Below are 23,411 nucleotides of genomic sequence, written 5' to 3' on the forward strand. Positions count from 1 at the left end.
GCAGGACGCCCCAAAATATGCCACTTTGGCATATTAATTATTTTGAATTAAAGTTATGTAAGAAACGGCTGGCCTGAGAAGGACACTCTGACCCTTTTTTGCTCCCCTGAAAGGAGGAAATAAATCTCTCATGTGAAAGGCACCTTCCCTGTACCAGAAGGCGAAGAGACATCCTTATCTCCAGAGATATGAAGTGCAGGGCCAAGAAGGGTGTATAAACAAAACTTGTACTTGTTTACCAATTTAATACCTCAAGCCCAAACTTCTTTGTCTTGTCAATTCTTCACAAATGTATTGTTTCTTTGTCTAAAAGGTATAAAAGCTGCCTGCTCTGGTCACTTCTTTGAGTCTCATATTTCTATGAAGTCCTGTACATGCAAAATTAATTGTTTTCCCCTGTTAATCTGCCTTGTGTCAATTTAATTACTAGACCAGCCAAAATAATCAAGAGGGGTAGGGGAAAAATTTCCCATCCTCGACAGCAGAGAATATTGAAAAAATATATTTACTGTAGAACTAATAATAAAAGAAATGTAAGAATTAAGGTTACAGAACAGAGTGTTGATGTTATATGCCGTGACAACACAGATATGAGATAATTAACATAAATTTGGGACAAAAAGGAAAGAAGGTAGTGGCATTGATTGCTTCATCTGGTGTAGCTGGGAGTGAAATGACTAAAAATAAATCCGGGGCTTCCCTGGTGGCGTAGTGGTTGAGAGTCTGCCTGCCGATGCAGCAGGCATGGGTTCGTGCCCCGGTCCGGGAAGATCCCACATGCCGTGGAGCGGCTGGGCCCTGAGCCATGGCCGCTGAGCCTGCGCGTCCGGAGCCTGTGCTCCACAACGGGAGAGGCCACAACAGTGAGAGGCCCGCGTACGGCAAAAAAAAAAAAAAAATATATATATATATATATATATATATATATATATATATATATATGCTTGCCTCTCAGTTTCCTCAAGAGTCTCACCACCTGGGACTTCCCTGGTGGTCCAGCGGCTGACTCCGAGCTCCCAAGTAAAGATTCCGAATGAAGATTGGCATTGAAGACCCCGTGTGCCGCAACTAAGACCCGATGCAGCCAAATAAATAAATACATAAACATATAAATAAATATTTTAAAAAAAGAGTCTCACCACCATGTCCCCTACAACCATCACGGCTATACCGTGCTTGTAGGATATTATTTGAATTCCATTTAGCTTCCCTTTTCCACCTTGTTGATTGGCCTTAAGCTGGGTATGCAGGTTCCAGTTCTTACAGCTGGATTTTTAATACCTGTGCTCACCTTTCTTCAGCCTGTTCCTTTTCCCTACTGCCTTCCTTCCTCCAGGCGCTGACAGTGCCATACTGACTCCCCACCTCCTTCCTTCTTTTACTGCCCCTGAAGTCAACCTCACACATCCTCCAACTATTAAAAATGCATGCAATAACATTTGAATGTCATAGAAGGCCACACAGTCAAGGCCGCCTTATCCTGCTATTTACTGTTGTTAGTAATGACTTTTGAAATGACAGGTTAATTCTTTTGGGTCCTAGCCATTCCTGGACTGGATTTTTTTTTCCTGCTGTCTACATGTATCTGAGACTTTTTAGACCAAAGTCCTTTATGCTGTACTGCTTATTAGGTTTCTTAGCAAATGAATTTGCCAGAGCATCTAAAAGAAATAAGTTCTTCACCCCGTCAATGGTATAAGGTTACCAAGATTGCCATTAACATCTGTCTCTTTATCACCACCTCCTGGCGAACTTACTACATGGCTTATGAAGTCAACTTAACTGGCTTTCTATGGGGAACAAAGGTAATTTTGGATACTTTATATCTCTATATTACAGCATTCAGTTGTAATAGAGAAAGGCCAAGTTGCCTGAATGTATAATCTCCCTGAGACTATTTTTTACTACAGTATATATATGTTATATAATATTATATATGGGAAATAAAGGAGCTCTTGGGAATTAAAGCTATGTTGACCATGAAATTTAGATAAAAGTTTCCAAAAAGTTTTAAAGCATATGGATTCATATTCAGGACCCTAAAAGAATATTAAAAGGAGGTTTGAAATTTATAAACTAAAAGATATTTTTAAAACTCCACTGTGATACCTTTATAATAATTTCTATCGTTTTAATGAGAAGTTTTGGAGGCCGCTGACGATTTTCTTTCTCTTTTGTCATCACTCTGGGTTTCACGTCCATTTCTCCTTGTGCCAGTCCCTAGTGTGAGCAACTCTTTAAATTTATTCTTTCCTTACTCTCTGAGAGTCTTGCTCAATGCTTCCAGTAAAACATGACTTTTTTCCCAGTTTGCTTTCCTCTGTGGGACTCTTCAGAGTAAGTGGGCTTTGATGCATTTGAGGGTAGAAGGGAAAAGCAACTAGAACAACCTAACGGTATTTGGCTTTATAATTATTTTTTAAAAGGGTCCCCTCCAGTCAGTTTTTTCTTTTTGGTCCTGAAATGACCCAAGCACCTTAGGCTCCCATGCGTCTTAATATAGGGAGCCCTATCTTTGAGGAGGTAGGAAGTGGAATATCCATTGGGTGCTGGTAGCTGCTTTAGCCAAAGATCTTTGCTTCACTTTGTGTGAGGGTGTTAAATATTGGGTCTGATGAGTTCCAATATTCCTTTTTGAAACCCTCATCTTTTGGTTTTGCTATTTTATTTCTCTAGTCTATAATTTGGCTAATATTTATCTGTTTAAACTTTTGAAACTCATTCTTTTCCTTAAAAAAAAAATTCTTTGGTATGAATTTTTACCTGCCTTATTGCTAAAGCCAAAAACCTAGGAGCTCTTCTTTCATTTGTCCTTTCCTTCCCCTCTCATATCCAATCTAGCTGTAGCTTTTGTTGGTTTCATTTTCAAATTAAACAATGAATCTGCCCTCTTCCACTGCCAATCTTATTACAAGATTGTTCAAACCATTATCATTCTTGCGCAGATTACTGCATAGTCTCCTAACCATTTCTTTGTTCTATTCCTTCCCTGCTGCAATCCATTCTCCCAATATTAATTGGAGTTGTCTTTTAAAAGTGTAAATTAGACAGTAAAATACCATGTTTAAACCATTCCCATTGCACAATCTTTTCAACCTGGTCCTTGCCACTCTACTGTTCACCCTTCTACCCTAGTCACACTCCAGTCACGGCACTCTCCCTCCTCACACTTTTGCCCTTACTACTCCCTCTGCCTGGACACTCTTTTTTTTTGCAGGCCTCTCACTGTTGTGGCTTCTCCCCGTTGAGGAGCACCGGCTCCGGACGCGCAGGCTCAGCGGCCATGGCTCACGGGCCTAGCTGCTCCGCGGCATGTGGGATCTTCACGGACCAGGACACGAACCCGCGTCCCCTGCATCGGCAGGCGGACCCTCAACCACTGCACCACCAGGGAAGCCCTGCCTGGACACTCTTTAACTCACATTTTATGACTGGATCCTTTTCTTCATGCCTCAGAATAAATGTCACCTTCTCAGAAAGGTTTTCTTGCGCTAGGTATCCATGTGTCCTAACACAGTTAATTCATTCCCTTTTGAAAATAATCTCATTTGGTAATTTAATTTACTAATTGATTTATGTTTTTACTGCGTGTTCAGCCACTAGAACAAAGGTCCCTGATGACTGAGACCTGTCAGTCTGGTTCACTGACAGAACCCTAGGACCCACTGCAGCTTCTGATACAAAGTAAGCAATCAATATACATTTGTTTAATGAAAGATTATTTAGTTTTTCTGCTGCTTATCCAGTTTTTAAAAATAGTCATATGCTTCCTCTCATATTTCTGAAGTCCCTTCTCTACTTTAGCTGTTGTCTCCCCCTCCTCCCATTTTTATCTTGGTTATTTTATTTCACTTAATTTGTCCTTTTACTTTGGAAGAGACTAGTTAAAAATACAATATTGACATTTATTATATCTTTTCATCATTTTCAACTTTTTTCTTATACCTAATTTTATCTTCCTATTTCTAAAGTCTGTTAAAATATTTTTTAAATAATTATTGTTTTATTACCATTTTATTAGTATATTCTTATGTTAATAAATATTTATTTTAGTCTCACAAAATAGTTTTTATTTCCTCAAACAACTTCCTGCCTTTCATCATTTTTTTTCCTTCTTGCTTTTATTAATTAATTTATTCATTTATTTTTGGCTGCGTTGGGTCTTCGTTGTTGCATGCCGGCTTTCTCTAGTTGTGGCGCGCGGGGGCTACTCTTTGTTGCGGTGCACAGGCTTCTCCTTGCAGTGGCTTCTCTTGTTGCGGAGCATGGGCTCCAGGGACACGGGCTTCAGTAGTTGTGGTGCTCAGGTCCAGTTGTGGCTTGCAGGCTCTAGAGCGCAGGCTCAGTAATTGTGGCGCACAGGCTCAGTTGCTCCGCGGCATGTGGAATCTTCCCGGATCAGGGCTCGAACCCGTGTCTTCTGCATTGGCAGACGGCTTCTTAACCACTGTGCCACCACAGAAGTCCCTCCTTCTTGCTTTTAAATAAGAAGTGGCAGCATTTCGTCATAGAAGTGGGGCTAGATATGTCCCCACAGACATCTTTATTATTCCATCGTCCCATAGGTTCTCTCTATTTTTCAATAGCCTATGTTTAATCTAAATTGTTAAACTTAATTCAAATCTGGGTGGGAGTGTTCGTTAGCTCCATTTTTACACATTAGACAAGTCAAACACCTGGAAGCCAATAGCCACTCAGATAAAACTGGGTAATGGCTTTTATCTGACTTACAGCCCAATTTAGAATGAAGTTCTAAAAACTACCATATTGGAAACACCCAGTTATCTGGTACGAACACTTTTTAGAAGTATCCGTAGCATAGATAAAGAAGAATCCAGGAAAAAAATCCAAATCGTTTTGAACACGCCTGATATGAATGGAGGCATAAGAGATGGATAATATCCAATACATAAGAGATGGATAATATCCAAACTATTAGCATTTTAATATGTCAGGTCTGTTCTAAGAACTAACTTCAGAAAAATGAATTTTTTTGGTTACCAAGTTGGGAGAGGAAAGAACACTCCCTGAGTTGAGATTATTTTCACTTCTGCCCCCTGACATGAAAACTAAGGGGAAAGTGACCAAGGCAGTACTCATCCCCTCTAGATTTTCAGGAATGAGCTCCTCCTGCCCTGAAAACTGAGATGTTTTCTTCCTTTTCTCATCCCTCTCTCAGGTAAAATCTTCCTGAGAAGATATTCTAGGCAAATACTCTAACTGTTTAACTTTGGGTAAGATCTGGTCCTTCACAAAAGAGTCTGTGTCATTAAGAAGCAGTGTAGGAGGTCCTAACCCTTCCAGTTAATTAATTTTGGAGAAACAAGAACTCCCTTGTTGGGTAGGCTAGAGGTCCTGCAGAGAAAATTGTGTTACAGATTTTAACTCTAAGTTACCTGGCCTGCTAACTTTATTTGCAGAAGAACTTTTGAACATCTGTCTCCTTCCTGATGAGGATTCCAACATTTATCTGGGAACTCTTACCTCAGAATATAGTGCATTTGGTGCCCTTGCTACTCACATTAAGACATTCCCAAATCCCCTTCTGATATCACAGATGCCAGGGTTGATTTCCCTTTGTAGCTAATTCTACAGCCACCAGCCATAGGACACCACTATCAAGCCCCTTCCATACATAGCCCCACACCTCTGCAAAGGGATTAGCTCAGAAAACTTAACACAATTTCCCACCACATAGAACTGGTTATCTATGCAGTACCTTAGCCAGGATCAGCTAGGTCTGTTTAGCAGTGGTGTCTTCAGCAAATGTCATACGGCAGAAGCCTGAACCCAAAGTTACAACCAATGAAAACACATGCATCTTTTATAATCCCATGATTCTACATTCTAGAACACATCCCACAACGGCAAAAATTCTAAGAATCTGGAGAGACAGGGAACAAAGACTGTGACCTCATAAATTTCCATTCATCTAAGTTCCAGTGACTATTTCAGCATTGTCTGGTTTGAAAAAGAGGGGCATTTCTTCCCAGTCCTAATGTGGTTTTCTGAATCTAATCTAGTGTGTCCAAATATATATATCACCTTTGTAGAAGTAAATGGGTACATCAGATGACTTGTTCCAAATCAATAGTTACTTTATGTATGTGTTTACATCCATGCACATGTGTATCTTTAAAATGCCATTGACACATGCATATTCATTACTATATATTTACTCTGTCCTGAATTGTAATAGTGGATGATTTAAATATAGAAGTTGGAACTTATGATGCAAGTTATGGTAAAGCCTAATTCTTGGGTAATCTGAACTGGAAAGATTATATCCCCATAGCTCATGTTTCTAGGGGCAGCTATTCTAAGAGAAGAGAGGAGCATATGATCAAGCTAATCTATTACTCAGTGTCAGTTTGTGCCCAGAGGGACAAAATTCAAATCCACCCATGGCTTTCAGTCATAGGTTTTGCACATCTTCAACTAACTACTGTAAAATTATTCCCCAAAGTGATTATACCAATTCATTCCCATCAGCAGTGTATGAGTATTCCTGTTGCTTTACACCCTTGCTAACACTTGGTATTGTAAGTCCTTAATTTTTGTCCATAAGATGGCAGTAAAATTATAATTAATTTGCATTTCCTTGTTTAACAGGGAGGTTGAGTCCTTTTCATGTCTGTTGACTCATCCTGTTTCCATTACTGTCAATTGTCTAGTCATTTTTTTGTTTATTTTTCTACTGTATTCACTAAAAATATATTAATTGGGTGCCTATTATGTACCAGGTACTATTTCAGGCACATGCGATATAGTAGAAAATAATTTCCATTCACATATGGCTTATATTCTAGAAAGGATGATACCCAAAAACAATATAAGTAAGATAATTAGATAGCATATTAGAAGTTGCTAAGGGCTATGAAGAAAACTGAAGCAGAGAAGAGGGTAAGGAATGTCTTTGTGGCAATCCGCAGTTTTAAATCTCACGGCCAGGGCGGGCCACACTGGGAAGGTAAAACTGTGCAAAGATTTGAAAGGGGTGAGAGAGTGAGTCATGCACCCATCTGGTGGTGGTGGAAGGGCTTTCCAAAGAAAGGGTTAGAAGAGCAGCTACCTGAGTATAGAGAAGGGGGCTAGAAGGTTAGGTCTGAGAGGTGAGGGGCAGAGGGGACAGTCATGTGAGACATTGTAGGCGATGCAAGAACTGTGGTTTTTACACCTTGAGTGAAAAATCATGGAAGAATTTTGAACGAAGTATTTTCTAAAAGGATTGTTCTAGCTACTGGGTTGAGAATGACAACAGCAAAATAAAAAATAACAAAATCACTTGTGTGGTTCTGTGTTCCATGCACTGAGTCAGGCACTTTACATATATTAACTCATTTAATATATTCCAGAGAGGTAGGCAAGAATGGAAGCAGGAAGACCTGTTCTGGTTATTAGTTCTTTTTTTTTAAAATTAATTTTTATTGGAGTATAGTTGCTTTACAATGTTGTGTTAGTTTCTGCTGTTCAGCAAAGTGAATCAGTTATACATATACATATATCCCCTCATTTTTAGATTTCCTTCCCATTTAGGTCACCACAGAGCACTGAATGGAGCTCTCTGTGCTATACATTAGGTTCTCATTAGTTATCTATTTTATACATAGTAGTGTATATATGTCAAGCCCAATCTCCCAATTCATAGTTCTTTTCTTACTGATTTATGTTAAGTTCCTTACATGTTCTAGGCACCACTTATCTTTTGGTGATTATATGTGGTTGCAAAAATCTTCTCCCATTCTGTGGGTTGTTTTAACATTTAAGTTATATATATTCTCAATTTGTTGTGCTCTTCTCCCATTGACTTTTTAAGCAAATGCCCTTTTTAACTCCAGTCATCCCACAATTTTCAGTTGTTTCTTCTTCCCTGCTACCATTGCACTTGGCACAAACCTCTTTTGGAACACTTAACAAATTACTTATTAATGCATGTCTTCGTCATTGTTCTGTAAATCTCGCGATGTGAGATGCTGTTTTACAAACTATGTCCCAGCAACTAACACATAACGGGTGTTCAGTACATGTTTGTAGAGGTAAGTGAAAAAAAGGGGTATGGTCCGGTATCACTTCACCTGGGAAAATGAGAAAATGGATGCTGTACTTCAGTGAGTAAAATGAAAGAGAAAAGGCTTGCGATGGGAAGTGTCCTCTGGCTCTGCTTTGCCTCATAAGACTGAGGATACTGAACTAACCTTTGCACCTAAGAGATCACTTAGACGATAGCTCCACGACCACCCTCATTTTACTGCACACTACGCTGTAGAAGAGAGGAATTCACCAAAGGTTAAGACTAATGCAGGTTCCTAGAGCGACTATGACCTCAATCTCCTGGTGTGTTTTTGTAGCTTGGAGGGTTTCCCCCAACCTTTGGGTAGGCAGGCAGCGTGACCGAGACAAGAACTGAGACATAAGACACCTAACGTAACCTTTGCCCCACCCTCCTGGTTTAGAGGCTTTGTGCACTCATTGCGCATGCGTCACTTTTTCTTTTAGGAATGGGCGGTGCAGAGCCTTTGCGCCGGTAAAGAGCCTTAGGGGGCGGGGCCAAGCTGTTTCCAGGGTGACGGAATGGCGGCCTCTGTGGTGGATTGAGCGGGTCTGGGCGAGTTCCCAGAGGGCTGCGCGTCCTGGTTGCTCGGCGCTGTCATGGCGGGCTTGCTGAAGAAGGTGAGGCGGGTGGAGGTCACTGACGGAATTTAGACTGTGGGGATGGAGTCAGCCCGCGGGTGGTGTCCGGAACTGTCACGGGCTTGGCGGTGCTTCTGGGGGACTCATTTTGCTCTGCCCTTAGGGGTGACCAGTTTAGCGGCTCCGATCGGAGAGGGAGAAGAAAACTCCGAACCAGCGGCTTTGAGAGACCGGTAGCTGGTTTTAGGCCGGTTTAAGCCAGAACAGTAGTGGTTTTGCTTGTCTTAGCGTGGGTACGCGGGGAATTGTAGTAAACAGCACGAATCGTGTTTTGTTTTTTGAACAGACCACTGGCCTTGTGGGATTGGCTGTATGTGAGAGTCCACACGAGGTATGTACTTCTTTTCTTCCTTCCTGAGTTTCCAAGGAAGCCTAGAACCCTGCGACCTTGTTTCTTCAATGGTTAACGGGATACGGATATTGCAAGCCCCAAATTACAACTCAGCGTGAGCTCTGGAGTCAACAGCGGTATTTAGTACTTGGTTTATCTGGTACCACGTTTTTGTTTGGTTGTTTTGCCATGATCTCTTTCTCAAACCATTTTCTTGTTGAGTTTTTCCGTGGCATTCTAGTGGCTCACTGGTACTTTTGCGAGTGTCTTCCCAGATCTGTATCGCCATTTCCCACCTTTTCCCCCGCCTCACCTTTTCTTAGGTGCCTTAGATTCTGTACAATTTCGATTACCAAAGATAGCGGCCTAGCAGTTGCCGCCTTTTGTCATCAGTTTTCTCTTCTAGTAAGTCTTTCCCGTCAGTATTCAGACATTCTTCCATCAAAAAAAAAAAAAAAAAGACCTCCCTGGATCGTTCTCCTCCCTCCTATAATCACGCCATTTCTCTCCTTCCTTCCCTTTTACAGGTAACTCAAAAGTTACCTGTACTTAACGGTCTCCTATTTCTCTTATCCATTTTGAAGGCACTCCAGTCAGGCTTGGCCAGAACTGTTCTTTTCAAGGTCACCATGCTGCTAAATCCGATGGTCAGCTCACGTTTCTCATCTTTATTAACCCAATAGCAGCATTTGACTTATCTGGCACTGTCCATCAAACACTTTTCTGTGCTTCAAGACACCTCAATCTCCTGGTGTGTTTTTTTTCCCCTACTTCTTTTGGCCTTCTCCTTTTCTGCTTATCCCTCATATCCCTACTTCTAAATGGTAGAGTTCTAAGACTTTGTTCTTGGGTCTTTTCTCTATTTGTATTTGCTCTCTGTTGGTGTCTGGACCCATTCCGATGGTTTTAAATACCACCTACACACTGATAACTCTTGGGTTTCCCTGGCAAGCACACTGACCTCTCCCTTTATGGAAGTCTTGTATATTTCATTACTTAGTGGACATCTCCACTTGGATGTCAGGCAGGCAACCTAAACTTAACATGCCCAAAATTGGGTTCCTGATCTTCTCCCTAAAACCTGCTCTTCTCTCAGGTTTGCTCATCTCAGTGAACAGCAGTTCCATTTTTCTATTCTCTCAGTCAAAAGCCTTGAAATCATCTTTCATTCTTTTCTTTCTCTCACACCCCACATTGGGTACTTCAGTAAATCCTCTGGGTTCTACCTTCAAATTATATCCTTTTTTTTTTTTTTGCGGTACGCGGGCCTCTCACTGTCGTGGCCTCTCCCCTTGTGGAGCACAGGCTCCAGACGCGCAGGCTCAGCAGCCATGGCTCACGGGCCCAGCCGCTCCGTGGCACACGGGATCCTCCCGGACCGGGGCACGAACCTGTGTCCCCTGCATCGGCAGGTGGACCCCCAACCACTGCACCACCAGGGAAGCCCTATATCCAAATTTTGATTACTTCTCACCACCTCCTCTACTACCGTATTCTCAGCCGCCATCATCATGGCTGTGGATAATTGCATTTGCTTCCTAACTGCCTCTCCCTGCTTTTCACTGCCTCAGTTTGATCTTTTTTCAACAAAAGTCAGCCTGCTAAAATGTGAGTCAAGTCATGTGACTCCTTTCCTCAGAATTCACCACTGCTTTTCCATTTCACTCTAAATACAAAAGTGCTTACAGTGGTTCTCCAGATCACTATTCAACGGACTGTATTCTACTGATTTATCTTGTATGTTGTCTCTCTCTACTGGACTGTAGGTTATCATCAAGACAGGAATTTTTTATTCTTTTGTTCACTGCTAGAACTATGCTAGCACATGGTATGTGCTCAGTAACTGATGTTTGTTGAGTTAATGTCTTGTACTCGTTATGAGTTCATAATGCCTTTAGACTCATTGTCTAAAACTGAACTCATGGTTTTCCCTTTCTAAATCTGTTTCTTCCACTGTGGAGTATTTTTCTTGATGGTATCAAAGTCTTTCTACTCTGCAGGCTGGGAATTGGACATCATAGTTGATACTTCTCTTACACTCTTTTATCTTCATGTTCACTCCAGCGATGAATTTTGTTGATCCTTTTCTATAACAACTCTCCATTATGACCTCTCTTTTTTTATCCTACTATTATTACCACAGTTTAGTCCCTTGTTCTTGTGTAGAGAATTGCAAGAACCTTGTTACTGGCCTTCTTCTCTGTTGCTCCTTTATCCTATTCTTTTAACTCACTACTGCCAGATTAATTTTTCTGAAGCACACATCTAATCACAATTTCCCTAAATCTTTTAATTGCCCACATAATAAAGCCCAAATGCTTTAACTTGCCATGCAGAACCATATACAGTCTGATTTGCTTTTTCTCCAACCTTATCTCCAAAGCATTTTCTCTGTGTCCTATATTCTAGCCATGTGCTGTCCAATAAAAATATAATGCAAGTCATAAATATAAACCATGCTTGTAGTACAAAATTTTCTAGGAGTCACTTTTTTTTTAATAAGGAAAAAGTTAATATATTTTATTTTACCTAACATATCCAAAATATTACCATTTCAATATATAATCAATATAAAAAATTAATGATATTTTATAGTCTTTTTTTCATACTAAATGTTCAAAATCCAGTGTGTAGTTACACTTAACAGCACATCTTAGTTCAGATTTGTCACATTTCAAGTGCTCAATGGCCAAATTTGGCTAGTGGCTACTATATTAGACAACACAGTTCAAGGGAAATAGAACTATATAATAATTACTTTACATTACCTGTATTTTCTGCCATTCAGTCCTCTGTATGTATTCTATGTGTAAGATTGCCTTTTCTAACATCTTCAAATGTCTTAAGTCCTACCATCCCTCTAGGTCTATCCCAGATGCTGCCTTTTCTATGAAACCTTCTCTGACATCTGCTGATGTGACTCTTCTTTCCCCAATAGAATAATAATGCTAACATTTATTGAAACTTATGTGCGCCAGGTACTGTTCTAAGTTATACAAAATCCTATGAAGCTGATATTATTAACATCCCCATTTTAGAATCCATGTCTCTTACCAGGCCTTTCTATTGTCATGCCCTTTGCTAAAATTGAGAAGAAATGAGGCTAAACCACCCCTCACTCACACTCACACACACACACACACACACACACAATTTAGATTATATGTTATCTAACAAGCTCTACATTAGTATAGTAAAATACCCTCTATTACAGAACATCATATTCAAATATAGAAGTAATGTCTAAATATGCAGAGTACTTTTTAAGAAAAATGATTCTTAGAGGCCCTTAAGGTTGGTTTTGTTTATTCATATATATGGTGAATATATATGAATGAAATTAGGTATTAGCATCTCCGGTTTCATACAATTAAACTAAAACAAATTTCAAATTAAATTTCAAAGAAATAATGAAAAATTCTCATCACATATGTATATTTATGATTATACTTAATATTTATGAACTGTGAATTAGGGTCTACTATAACAACTTTTTATCGTATGACTTTACTGCTGGCTGCTGTATTGACCTTTAAGTTCAGTGTGCTTTAATATGTGCTGCTTTAATATGTGCAGTGACTCAGTTTTCTTGCTGCTTTTTTCTGTTAAGCCTGTGGTGAAATCTTCACGTCGTACCAACTTGATCATAGTCACTAAGCATAAGCACTGAAGTATCATCACTACATTCCGTTAAATTTGATCATACTGATAATATACTGCTTATATATTTTTCTATTTCTATAGAAATCCAAATAAAAAATTTTTTAAAAATCAGAATTTGCGGTGCTTAGGACCTCAATTTGAGACATACTGATTTAGTAAGTGATTTAATTTACCAAAAAGATTGTTAGCAATAAGTTAGAATGCAGTTTTATTTTTGTTATCATACCTTTAACTTCTGTACAACTTTTGTCATACATACAAATATGAAAAGTTTCCATCTTTATATTCACATTTTTCCTAAGCTGTAAAGGGATCGATAGGCATAGACATGAAGAAGTTGCAGCAAGGAAAAGTTAAATGCTTTTTTAAAAAATAGTTGTGAATTTTTTTTTTTTAATAATCGGTGAGACTTTTTAAATCTTTGGTGACATTTTAAACTGGAAATTTGTATTTTTTGTCTTTTCAGAGGCTAAAAATATTGTATACAAAGATTCTTGATGTTCTTGGACAAATCCCTAAAAATGCAGCATATAGAAAGTATACAGAACAGATTACAAATGAGAGGCTGAGTATGGTTAAAGCGGTAAGTAGCTAACTTGATTTTGTTTTCTTGGATGTATGGTATCCAATGCAACATTTAACAAAAAAAAAATTAAAAATTCAGTTGATTACTTTTTGCATATTCTGCAGACTCTCCTTTCTATTCTCCTTCCCTCCGTGCGTTTCTTCCATCCTTTCTCCCTTTCATTCATCAAACTCCTGTTTATTGAGTACTTTTTATATGACAGTCACTGTAAATACAGGAGTGAAAGAATAAGATCAAGTCCCTTCCTTAAGTTAACATTATAGCTTTCATTTATCTCTCTTACCTGTCTAATCCTTTATTGATCTTTTACTTCTTATCTATAGATATATCAATCTTTATTTCATTTTTCTAGTTTTAGAATAGAGAAGAATGAAAACAAAACCGAAAAAAATATGTATATTGTGTTTAACAACTGTCAGGAATAACTGTTTTAAAAAGTGCTTTGTTATAAAAAGAAGAGGACCAAGTTAGTCTCTTAACTACCAAAAATTATATTGAGCTTTGTTATGGACAGAAAGTTTGTGTCCTCCCAAATTCATATGTTGAAGCCCTAACCCTGCAGTGTGGAGTAATTAAGGTTAATGAGATCATAAGAGCGGTACACTGATCCAGTAGGATTAGTGTCCTTCTAAGAAGAGATACCAGAGAGTTCGTATTCTCTGCGATGTAAGGACACAGCAATAAGGTTGCTGTGTGCAAGCCAGGAAGAGAGCTCCCACCAGAAACGGACTCTGTTGTACCTTGACCTTGGACTTCCAGTATCCAGAATTGTGAGAAAATAAATTTTTCATCTTTGAGCCATCCAGTCTATGTATGGTATTTTGTTATGGCAGCCCAGGAAGACTAATACAAGCATTTTACAGCTTCTGAATCAAAGGCCCTAGACAGGCACACAATAGACTGCTGCTACTTCTTTTATACCAAACTATATTGCACTGTTGTTAAATTTCCACACTAGCAGTTATTTCATGGACTTTTGTAATTATCCAAAATAGTGTTCATAAACTCCAAAAGTTTAGGACCACTTATACATGTAATAAGTGGCCCTAATATAGTTTTCTTATTATTAGATCACCAAACTCTGTAGTCCAGAGAGAATTCTTACATTTTCTGCAGGTATATGGCAAAACGGTGCAATTCGATTTGGAGTTTTTATTCTTATCTTGGCAGTTCTGGAAGTAATTCACAGATTACAGGTCTCTAAAGGGGAAATTAACATTTCTTTTGAATTCATCTTTCTTTAAGGAAAATGGGCTTATGCATTTTTTCCCATCTCATAGTAAGAAATTTCTTTTTCTTTTCATGAGGTCAGTCTCTTCAACTGTCTTTTATTCTCTGCTTTCCTTCTCCATAACCGTGTTCCCCTTTAATCATTTCTTCTCTGTTTTTCTTTTAGCCTTCCATTTTATTATCATCTTTTAGTTAGCCTCAAAATGTATTTAGCTTTTTCCTACCTTAAAAGAAAAAGGAAACTTATCCTTATATTTTCCTTTACTTTTGCCAATGTCACCCAAAGAAGAGTTCACTGTCATTGCTTTCACTTAATAGTTCTAAAATTCTTTTCTCTGACCTAGGCTGTTCAGTTGCCTTATAACTAAATTGGTCTGTGTTTAGTTCTATCATATTTCATTATATGCCCCACACTGCCAATAGAGTTTTTTTTTCAATATGTAAATCTGATCATGAGATCTTCCTGCTTAAAACCTTACTGTGGTTTCCTGTTCAGTGTTTCTCAAAGGCTGAATTTAAGGATTTATGCTGGGCTGATTGTGTGAAACTCATCTAGCTACCTTTATCTGCATGATTTTGACGTATAGCCAGGTTTGGGAGCCACTGGCTTATAGGATGAAGTCTTTAGCATGGTATGGAAGCCCCCCCAAGGTCTGGCTCTAAGTTATCTTCTCAGTCTTATCTTGTCATTTCTTGTTTTGTACACTATACTTCAGTAATACCAGACTTCTGACAGTTATGTGAGTTCCATGCAATTTTATTTTTGGTTTCTTTGTATTTTCTCTTCCCTCTTCCTGGAATACCCTTACCTTGTATGCCAGGCAGTTCTTACTCAGTCCTCAAGATCCATCACTTCCTCTGTGAAGCCTTTTATGTCTTCTGTACTAGTCCATAAACTACTTGTGAATTGCATTCATCTTTTTATCCCAAGAATCTAGCTTAGTGCCTGACACTTAATAAGGTCCTTAGAAATATTTGTTTATCCAAAAGGCTGTATACAAATAATTTTTAAAAACACCAAGCGCTATGTAATAGCTGTATTGCTGAATGCTGTTTGATAAAATTAACACAGATTTTTAATCCCGCCCATAGAGCCATGGAATCTTCAGGGAATATTGTAATGATTATAAAGGGTCTAAGTCTAAAATGGAAATAAAAGTAAATATTTTTTTCAGATTATACTAGGGAGATAGTAATAGCATAGTGGTGAAAAGCATTGGTTTGTGGTCTTTCCAAAATTTTCATCTCAGCTCTAATACTTACTTTGTGAGTTGGCATATTGCCCATTTTCTCTGTCTCAATTCCCTCATCTGTAACTTGGATATAATAATACCTGCCTTGAACACTTGTTGTTAGGACTGAATGGGTTATATATGTACAGTGCTTAACACAGGTGCAAGCATATAGTGAGCATTCAGTACATGGTACCTTATTAAGCTTGGTGGCATTATGCCATTAGTAAATAAAACTCACATTATTGACCCAACTTAAGTAAGACAAATTTTGAATTGTTTTCCCAACACAGGCTTTTCCTGAGTTGAAAATAATGTTGAATATTCCTTGCCTTCTCTGCATTCTCCCTCCTGGGTATCGTGACAGTGACCAGCTTCCCTGTTTTGTTACTAATTTTTGGCTTCATAGCTCAGTCATTTTGAGTTAAACAGTCTTTCTCAAACATGTTCATCTGCTTTGTTTCCCTCTCTTTTCTAACTACTTTGTATTTATTCAAGAAACACTTAATGCATGTCTATCATATGCTACGTATGGTTCTGGGCATGGAAGCTAGTGCCTACATGGCAATGAACAAAACATAAAAATCCCTGCCTTGGAGATTATACATTAATGATGGGAGCCAAAGAAATAAATAGGAAAAATAAGTGAATAAAGAAGTATATTCCAGGGCTTCCCTGTGGCGCAGTGGTTGAGAGTCCGCCTGCCGATGCAGGGGACACGAGTTCGTGCCCCGGTCCGGGAAGATCCCACATGCCACGGAGCGGCTGGGCCCGTGAGCCATGGCCGCTGAGCCTGCGCGTCCGGAGCCTGTGCTCCGCAACGGGAGAGGCCACAACTGTGAGAGGCCCGCGTACCGCAAAAAAAAAAAAAAAAGTACATTCCGTTAGTGTGTTAGAACATAGTAAGTGCAGTGAAGGAAATTAAAGAAGGAAGAAGGAAGAATGGTGTGTATGAGGGTGATGAGGGGTGTTACAATATGTATTAGTTTTCTATGATTGCTGTAACAAATTACAACAACCTTGGTGAGTTAAAATAATAGAAATTTATTGTCTTATATTTCTGGAAGCTAAAATTAGTATCAGGGGCCAAAATCAAGGTGTCGGCAGGCCTGTACTCCCTTTGGAGGCTTTAGGATAGAATTCATTCCTTGCCTTTTCCAGCTGTGGTGGCTTTTGTTATTCCTTGGCTTGTGGCTGAGTCACTCCAGTCTTTACTTTTTCTTCTTCCATGTGTAATTTCCCTCTGCCTCTCTCTTATAAGGACACCTATAATTGTATTTAGGGCTCACTCAGATAATCTAGGATAATCTTCCCATTCCAAGATCCTTAATCACATCTGCGAAATATTTGCCATATAAAGTAACATTCATAGATTCCAGGGATTAGTTCATGTACAGTTTGTGAGGCATTATTCCAGCCTACCACAATATAAATTATCAGAATGGTTCTCACTAAGAAGATGTATGAGCAAAGACTTGGTTGGAAGTGGAGGAGCAAGCCATAGAGATATCTTGGGTCAGCCAGTAGATGCCCTGAGACAGATGCCAATTCCTGTAGAAAGTAACTTTTTTTTTTTCCCTCTTTTCACTCCATTTATAGGCCAAGAAGCTACCCTATTTATACCTTATTTACATATGCATGTGTATATATAGATCATGGTTTCTGGCTCTCAAAAAGCTTGGTCTACTAGAAAATAAATATATGTCTTTGAATGTTCTAGTTACTATATTAACATTTTTTTTTTTTTGGAGTCAAAGTGGGGAAGCACAGTGGCTATTTTATTTTTAATTATTTTTTTTAACTTCTTATTTTATATTGGAGTATAACCGATTAACAATGTTGTGATAGTTTCAGGTAACCTTTTATTGAAGAATAATGTACATAAAGAAATGTGCAGACATTATAAGCATAGAACTTGATGTATTTTCACAAAGTAATCACACATGTCAACACTAAATCAAAAAAGAGGACATTTCCAGAATGCCAAAACCCTTTCTTGTTCTTCTCAAGGTTACTACCCTCCTGAAGATAACTATTCTTCTGACCTCTAACACCACAGATTCATTTTGCCTGGTTTTGAACTTTTTATAAGTGGAATCATCAATATGTATTTGTCTGGTTTCTTTTGCTTAATAATATGTTCGAGAGAATCATCTATGTTGTTGCATATAGTTGTAATTTGTTCATTCTCATTGCTCTATAATATTCTATTACATTCAAATACTACAGTTATTTATTCTCTTATATATGGTCATTTGGATTGTTTCTGGTTTGGGGATGTAATTTATGCTGCTGTGAACATTGTTGAACATGTCATTTGGTTAATGTATTATGCATTTCTGTTTGGCATATACCTAGGAGTAGAGTTCTGGGTCATAGGGTAGCATTTATTTTTAATGCTAATGCTTAAGAGGAAATATAGGAAGTACTAAGAAAATAAAGTATTATTTTAAAATCCATATTTTAGAAAAACTGAATTAAACATATTCTTACCCTTGATAAGCACATCAATAAACGTTTAACGCTTTTAATATTAAGACAGAAAAGCAATAAAATAGTAGAGAGATGAAATGGCTCTTAACCAGATATTTGGTAAAAATTAGCAAGGGTACAATGAAAGAAAAATTAATTATATTTGTCATATTAAGTGCTTTTTGTGCTTCTTTAACTATTTTTTTCTTTTTTTCCCTTAAATTATAGGAACCAAATGTTAAAAAATTAGAAGAGCAACTTCAGGGAGGCCAAATAGAAGAGGTGATTCTTCAGGTAAAGAAAAGTTGAATATTCAGATGTTTAGCTTCAAATGTTCAAAGGCACAATGTTATAGAGGTACAAAACTCACATTCCAGAAAGAAAGGAAAACTAAACTTTTTAATTTATATCAATTCATCCAATAGAAGACTAACCACATAAGAAAATGCATACTCTGACATATGTATGTCAGTTAAATATTTATCATTGATTATAATTTGAATTTATGAGGCTTTTGTTGGAAGTTTAGAATTTAATTAGCATGTTCTTGTTAGCCTTCCCTTAGTTCAAATTAGTAACACAGTATTATTGCTATTTGAATAATTATCTTTTTAGATACATATATTTTTACATTTTAAATGGTTACTATATTTTTAATATGGAAAAATACAGATCTTTTGAGTCATAAAATTAAAATGTAGTTTTGACTCTTGAAGGTTAAATTCTTAAAATATGTTTTTGTATTTTGTGTTTTGTAATTTATATTAAGGTTTTTACTCTGTCATTTGTTTTTAGTGTTTTTCTTATATATTTCTTTGAGGTTTTTTTCAAATAAAAGATATTAACCTTAAATTTTTGCTATATTTTTTTTTTTTCTTTTTTTAGTCTGTTCTTTGCCTTTTGACTTTAACTATTCTCTCCCATATGTAGAGGTTTTAAAATATTTTACTTGGTCAAATCACTCTCCCTCTGCCCACTCCCCTTTTAATCTCCCCTCCTTCCCAATATTATATATAGGTTTAGAATGTCTTCCCCTTATAAGGGTCTGATAAATGTTTAATTCTGTTTCATGTAATTTTTACGTTTTTCATATTTAAAAAAAAGTAAACATTTTTTTCTTACATTTTCTTGCTTGATTTTATCAAAATCTCTTACCAATAGACATAATATATAAATTTGAAAGAATTGTTAGATGGCTCTGTTAAAAGAAGAATGGAGTATTCAGACAGCTTTCTATAAATGTAGACTGTTTCAGTCATTCAGAGGCCTATTTTCTTGGCCTTCCTATTCATTTGCCAGGTTGGATATGGTACTAGATAAAGTGTTATGGGAATTTAATGCAAACTTATTATTATTGTCTTCCTTCTGTTCCTCTTTCTTTACCTGATTTCACTTTGATCATAACTTTAGTTTAGCTAGTACATTAATTTATCATGCAGTTATAGTCTTAGGGTACATTAAGTACTTTTACGTTATCTGTGCAGTTCTCAAATTTTCATGTGCTATGCTAAGGTTAAATTTTAATAATACTTTATTTAACCCAGTAGATCTAAAATAATATCATTGAAACATATCATCAATGTAAAAAATTAAGACATTTTACTTTTTTTTTATACTAAGTCTTTAAAATCTGGTGTGTATTTTATACTCTCAGCACATCTGAATTTGAACTAGCTACATGTCAAGTGCTCACTCAGTAGTCACAGGTAGATAGTGGCTACCGTACTGGACAGCCCATTTCTAGAGGGACATATGAGAGGAATGAGGAAAGGGTAGTGTGTCGGAAGCCAGAGAAGAGGGAGGGAGTGGTTACAGGCACCACATGCCAGCTGAGTCCAGCTCCCTGAAGTAGGGCTGACTTAAGTGGTATTCAGGGGTAGGAACCCTCCTCAGCATGCAGTGACTTTTTGGGGGTATAGAGAAGGCATGAATGTTCAAGAGACAAAAGTCAAAGGGCATTCAGAGAGAGAGTCATCCTTAGGGATTGTTTTAATCAGTATTTTCTCATTTCAGCATTAGGAAATACCTCTACCCCCAGATTTCTGTTTATCTACTCTTTTTAACTCATTGTTTATATACATTTAGACTGTTGCTGCTAAACATAGATTGGCTGTTTCGCACCACTGGCATAAATGAGGCATTGCCTTTTTTTTTTCCTTAGTTGTGGCTCGCGGGCTCCTTAGTTGTGGCTTGCCGGCTCCTTAGATGTGGCATGCGAACTCTTAGTTGCAGCATGCATGCGGGATCTAGTTCCTGGACCAGGGATCGAACCCAGGCCCCCTGCATTAGCAGCTCAGAGTCTTAACCACTACACTACCAGGGAAGTCCCGAGGCATTGCCTTTTAACTGGAGAATTATAGCCTCTGATAGAAACTAAGCATTCATTCTGTGTTTGAATTCTTTCTCTGATGTCCTGACGAGTGTTCAACAGTGTTCTTCTTCTAAGTTGGCCAGAGTTGTCATAGGTCTTTTTGCTGTGGAAAAAATGTGAAATAAGAAGATAGCTAAACAGGGAGATCAGCTCGGTGCTTTGTGTCCACCTAGAGGGGTGGGATAGGGAGGGTGGAAGGGAGATGCAAGAGGGAGGAGATATGGAGATGTATGTATATGTATAGCTGATTTACTTTGTCATACAGCAGAAACTAACACACCATTGTAAAGCAATTATACTCCAATAAAGATGTTTAAAAAAAAAAGATAGCTAAAATATATTTGTTAAATGTGTTGTAAATTGTGTTTGAGAGGAAAAATTAAATGTAACATAATCTGATTAAGGAAATTGATTTGATTGATCAATAAAAATACAACTATTGTATTCTCTTACACTTCACAGATCACAATTTTACAGATTGTGTGTCTAAAGGATTATGGATCATGAAATCAGTTTAGGTGGATTGTGACTAGTATTTTTTTTTTTTACATTCAATAGAAAATAGAGTGTATGACAGCTAGTAAAGGTGATGATATTTTTAGTTTTGTTTTAGTTGTATGTGTATCTTGTGGATCCCTTAGTTAAAAAAAAATGTTTTTAAGCAGTGGGCCATGGTAAAATAAAGTTTGAAAGCCATTAACATAGATTAAGAGACATACTTCTTCAGAGAATTTGTAGTCTAAATGGTGAAACAGACAATTAAGATCAAAAACTCACCAACTAAACTTTTGAACACTATAAAAGCAAATTTTAATCAAATAGAAGAAATCAAAAGCCATCCTTTCTTACTCATGATGATTGTGTAGCTGTGAGAATTAAGGTAATTTAATTAATGATGTTCAACATGTGATGGTGGAACAGCTTATTATGTATTAATATGAAAGAAGTAGCTCTACTAGTTTATATTTCAGTTATTAGCTGTGATAAATATCTATTAGACAATATAATCAAATGATCTTTTAAAAATTTCTTATTAACAGGCTGAAAATGAACTAAGTCTGGCAAGAAAAATGGTGCAGTGGAGACCATGGGAGCCTTTAGTGGAAGAGCCTCTTGCCAACCAGTGGAAATGGCCAATATAAACATCATTAAATGACTTGTGTGTTTATGGGAAACTGATGTAATTAAATATTCTGTTCTATTAAAAATATTTCCATATTATTGACATCTTATAGTCAAGAAAACTGATACAGAACATATATAGGAAACTTGATAAAATCGTTGATTATGTAATAGGGACTTTGAATCGGTTTTTGATTTGTAGAGCATTCATTCAAATTATTTCAAAAATATTTTTTAAAACAGAAATGTTGTGGGAAGATTTGAAAGTTAATTGGAAAAATTCCTATAGATCTCCAATGCAGGGGCCATATTCAAAAGGTGAAGTATTTTTAGTAGTATCTTCAACACATCATTTAACTTTTTTTATTCTGAAAAAACATAAAAGGTACCTAATTATTATTATTGTTTAAACAAATGTATAGGTCACTGTTTGAAGTGAAGTAGTAAGAAAAATACCTATCAAATTAGAATTCATTGTACACTTGAGAAAATTGATTTGGTATTTGAAAGAAAAATTTTTCTTTATAGTGGTAGTTGGAAAAACTTTTCCTTTTGTCTCATTTTTAAGGAAGTTAGCTTTCTGGCCCTTTGCCTTTAGTTTTCTTGATCAACTGAAGTACAGTAGGATAGAGATAGAATTTCTGTAAAAGAAGAGACACTAAGAGTTCTTAAAGTTTATCTGACTTACAGATAGGCTTATATTCAAAACATCTTAGTTGTATGGTTATAACTTCAAAGTGGAATCATTACGTAGTTTTCACTAATTTCCAATATGAGTGCAGCTGGGTATCAGACAAGATAAATGCTGTTCAAAGAAAGAAGTAGTTTGGTAAGTTTAAGGTTAAACAAAAATAAAATTACTTTTCATATGTCCTCACCTTTTCTACCTAGCCTCCTATCATTTCTAAGTATTTAAATTTGGTAGTTCTTACCTTCAAAGATAAGAACAAAGTACTTTTGTTTCTTGTGTGTGTGTGTGCATGTATATATGTGTTTTGCTATCTCTTGTGGCCAAACAGAACCTTTTAGAATTTTTGGAATGAGGGAAAAAAATGTATTTTTCTTTTTTTACAGTATTTCTCCCCTTATATAGATGCAAATTGAATGCTAAAGGAATATTTAAAGTGGATTGAGTTAATTTTTAGCAGTCAGACTGCAAGAGGACGCTTCTATGTGGGAAGTGGGAAAAGCGTTTGGGGACGAGTCCAGGGGCTCTCATTCCCAGGCTCTAGCCACTACCGTGAACTCAGTGACTAAGTCGAGGCACGTGGTCAGTTTCTCAAAAGAACCTATTTATTTCCTTCTCTGTAAAAGAAGTAGAATCTATGATTTATATCTTCCTTTTCAGTTCTAACCATTTGCTTTAATATATAATTTTACTGAGGTCAAAATATATGATCTTAAAGCATGTTTGCATAGGTGCTTTCAAGCTATTTTTCTGGCCAACAATTTTTTCAGGTCCTTTGGGTACATGAAAACAGAAAGGTGACTTGATACATACTTCCAGCTCCATTTCTCCCATGATCCTTGGCATCTTATATATTTCACCAGCAGAGCTCCTGTGGCTGTTAATAAAAGGGGACCTTATACGATGTTTACATCAGAAATTAGAATGCTAGTTGTAGAACAGCAGTAGTAGTCATAGTAATAATAATAATGACTAATGTTTGTTAATAGAAAAGGCAATTTTCTAAGTACTTGACTAATGTTACT

The 23,411-nt window shown here is 37.2% G+C and overlaps 1 protein-coding gene across 1 annotated transcript; it reads left to right on the plus strand.

Moving 5' to 3' along the window:
* Positions 1-8,542: 8,542 nt before the first annotated feature.
* On the plus strand, positions 8,543-21,801 carry NDUFA5 (NADH:ubiquinone oxidoreductase subunit A5). The gene is made up of 5 exons (XM_082662060.1): positions 8,543-8,670; positions 8,978-9,022; positions 13,152-13,268; positions 18,434-18,499; positions 21,617-21,801. Exons 1-5 carry the CDS (start codon positions 8,650-8,652, stop codon positions 21,716-21,718), a joined length of 351 nt encoding a protein of 116 aa, XP_082518186.1. The 5' UTR covers positions 8,543-8,649; the 3' UTR covers positions 21,719-21,801.
* The last annotated feature ends 1,610 nt before the right edge of the window (positions 21,802-23,411 follow it).

This window comes from Grampus griseus (genome assembly GCF_964374135.1).
Source record: "Grampus griseus genome assembly, chromosome: 9".
In the NCBI taxonomy this organism is placed as follows: Eukaryota; Metazoa; Chordata; class Mammalia; order Artiodactyla; family Delphinidae; genus Grampus; species Grampus griseus.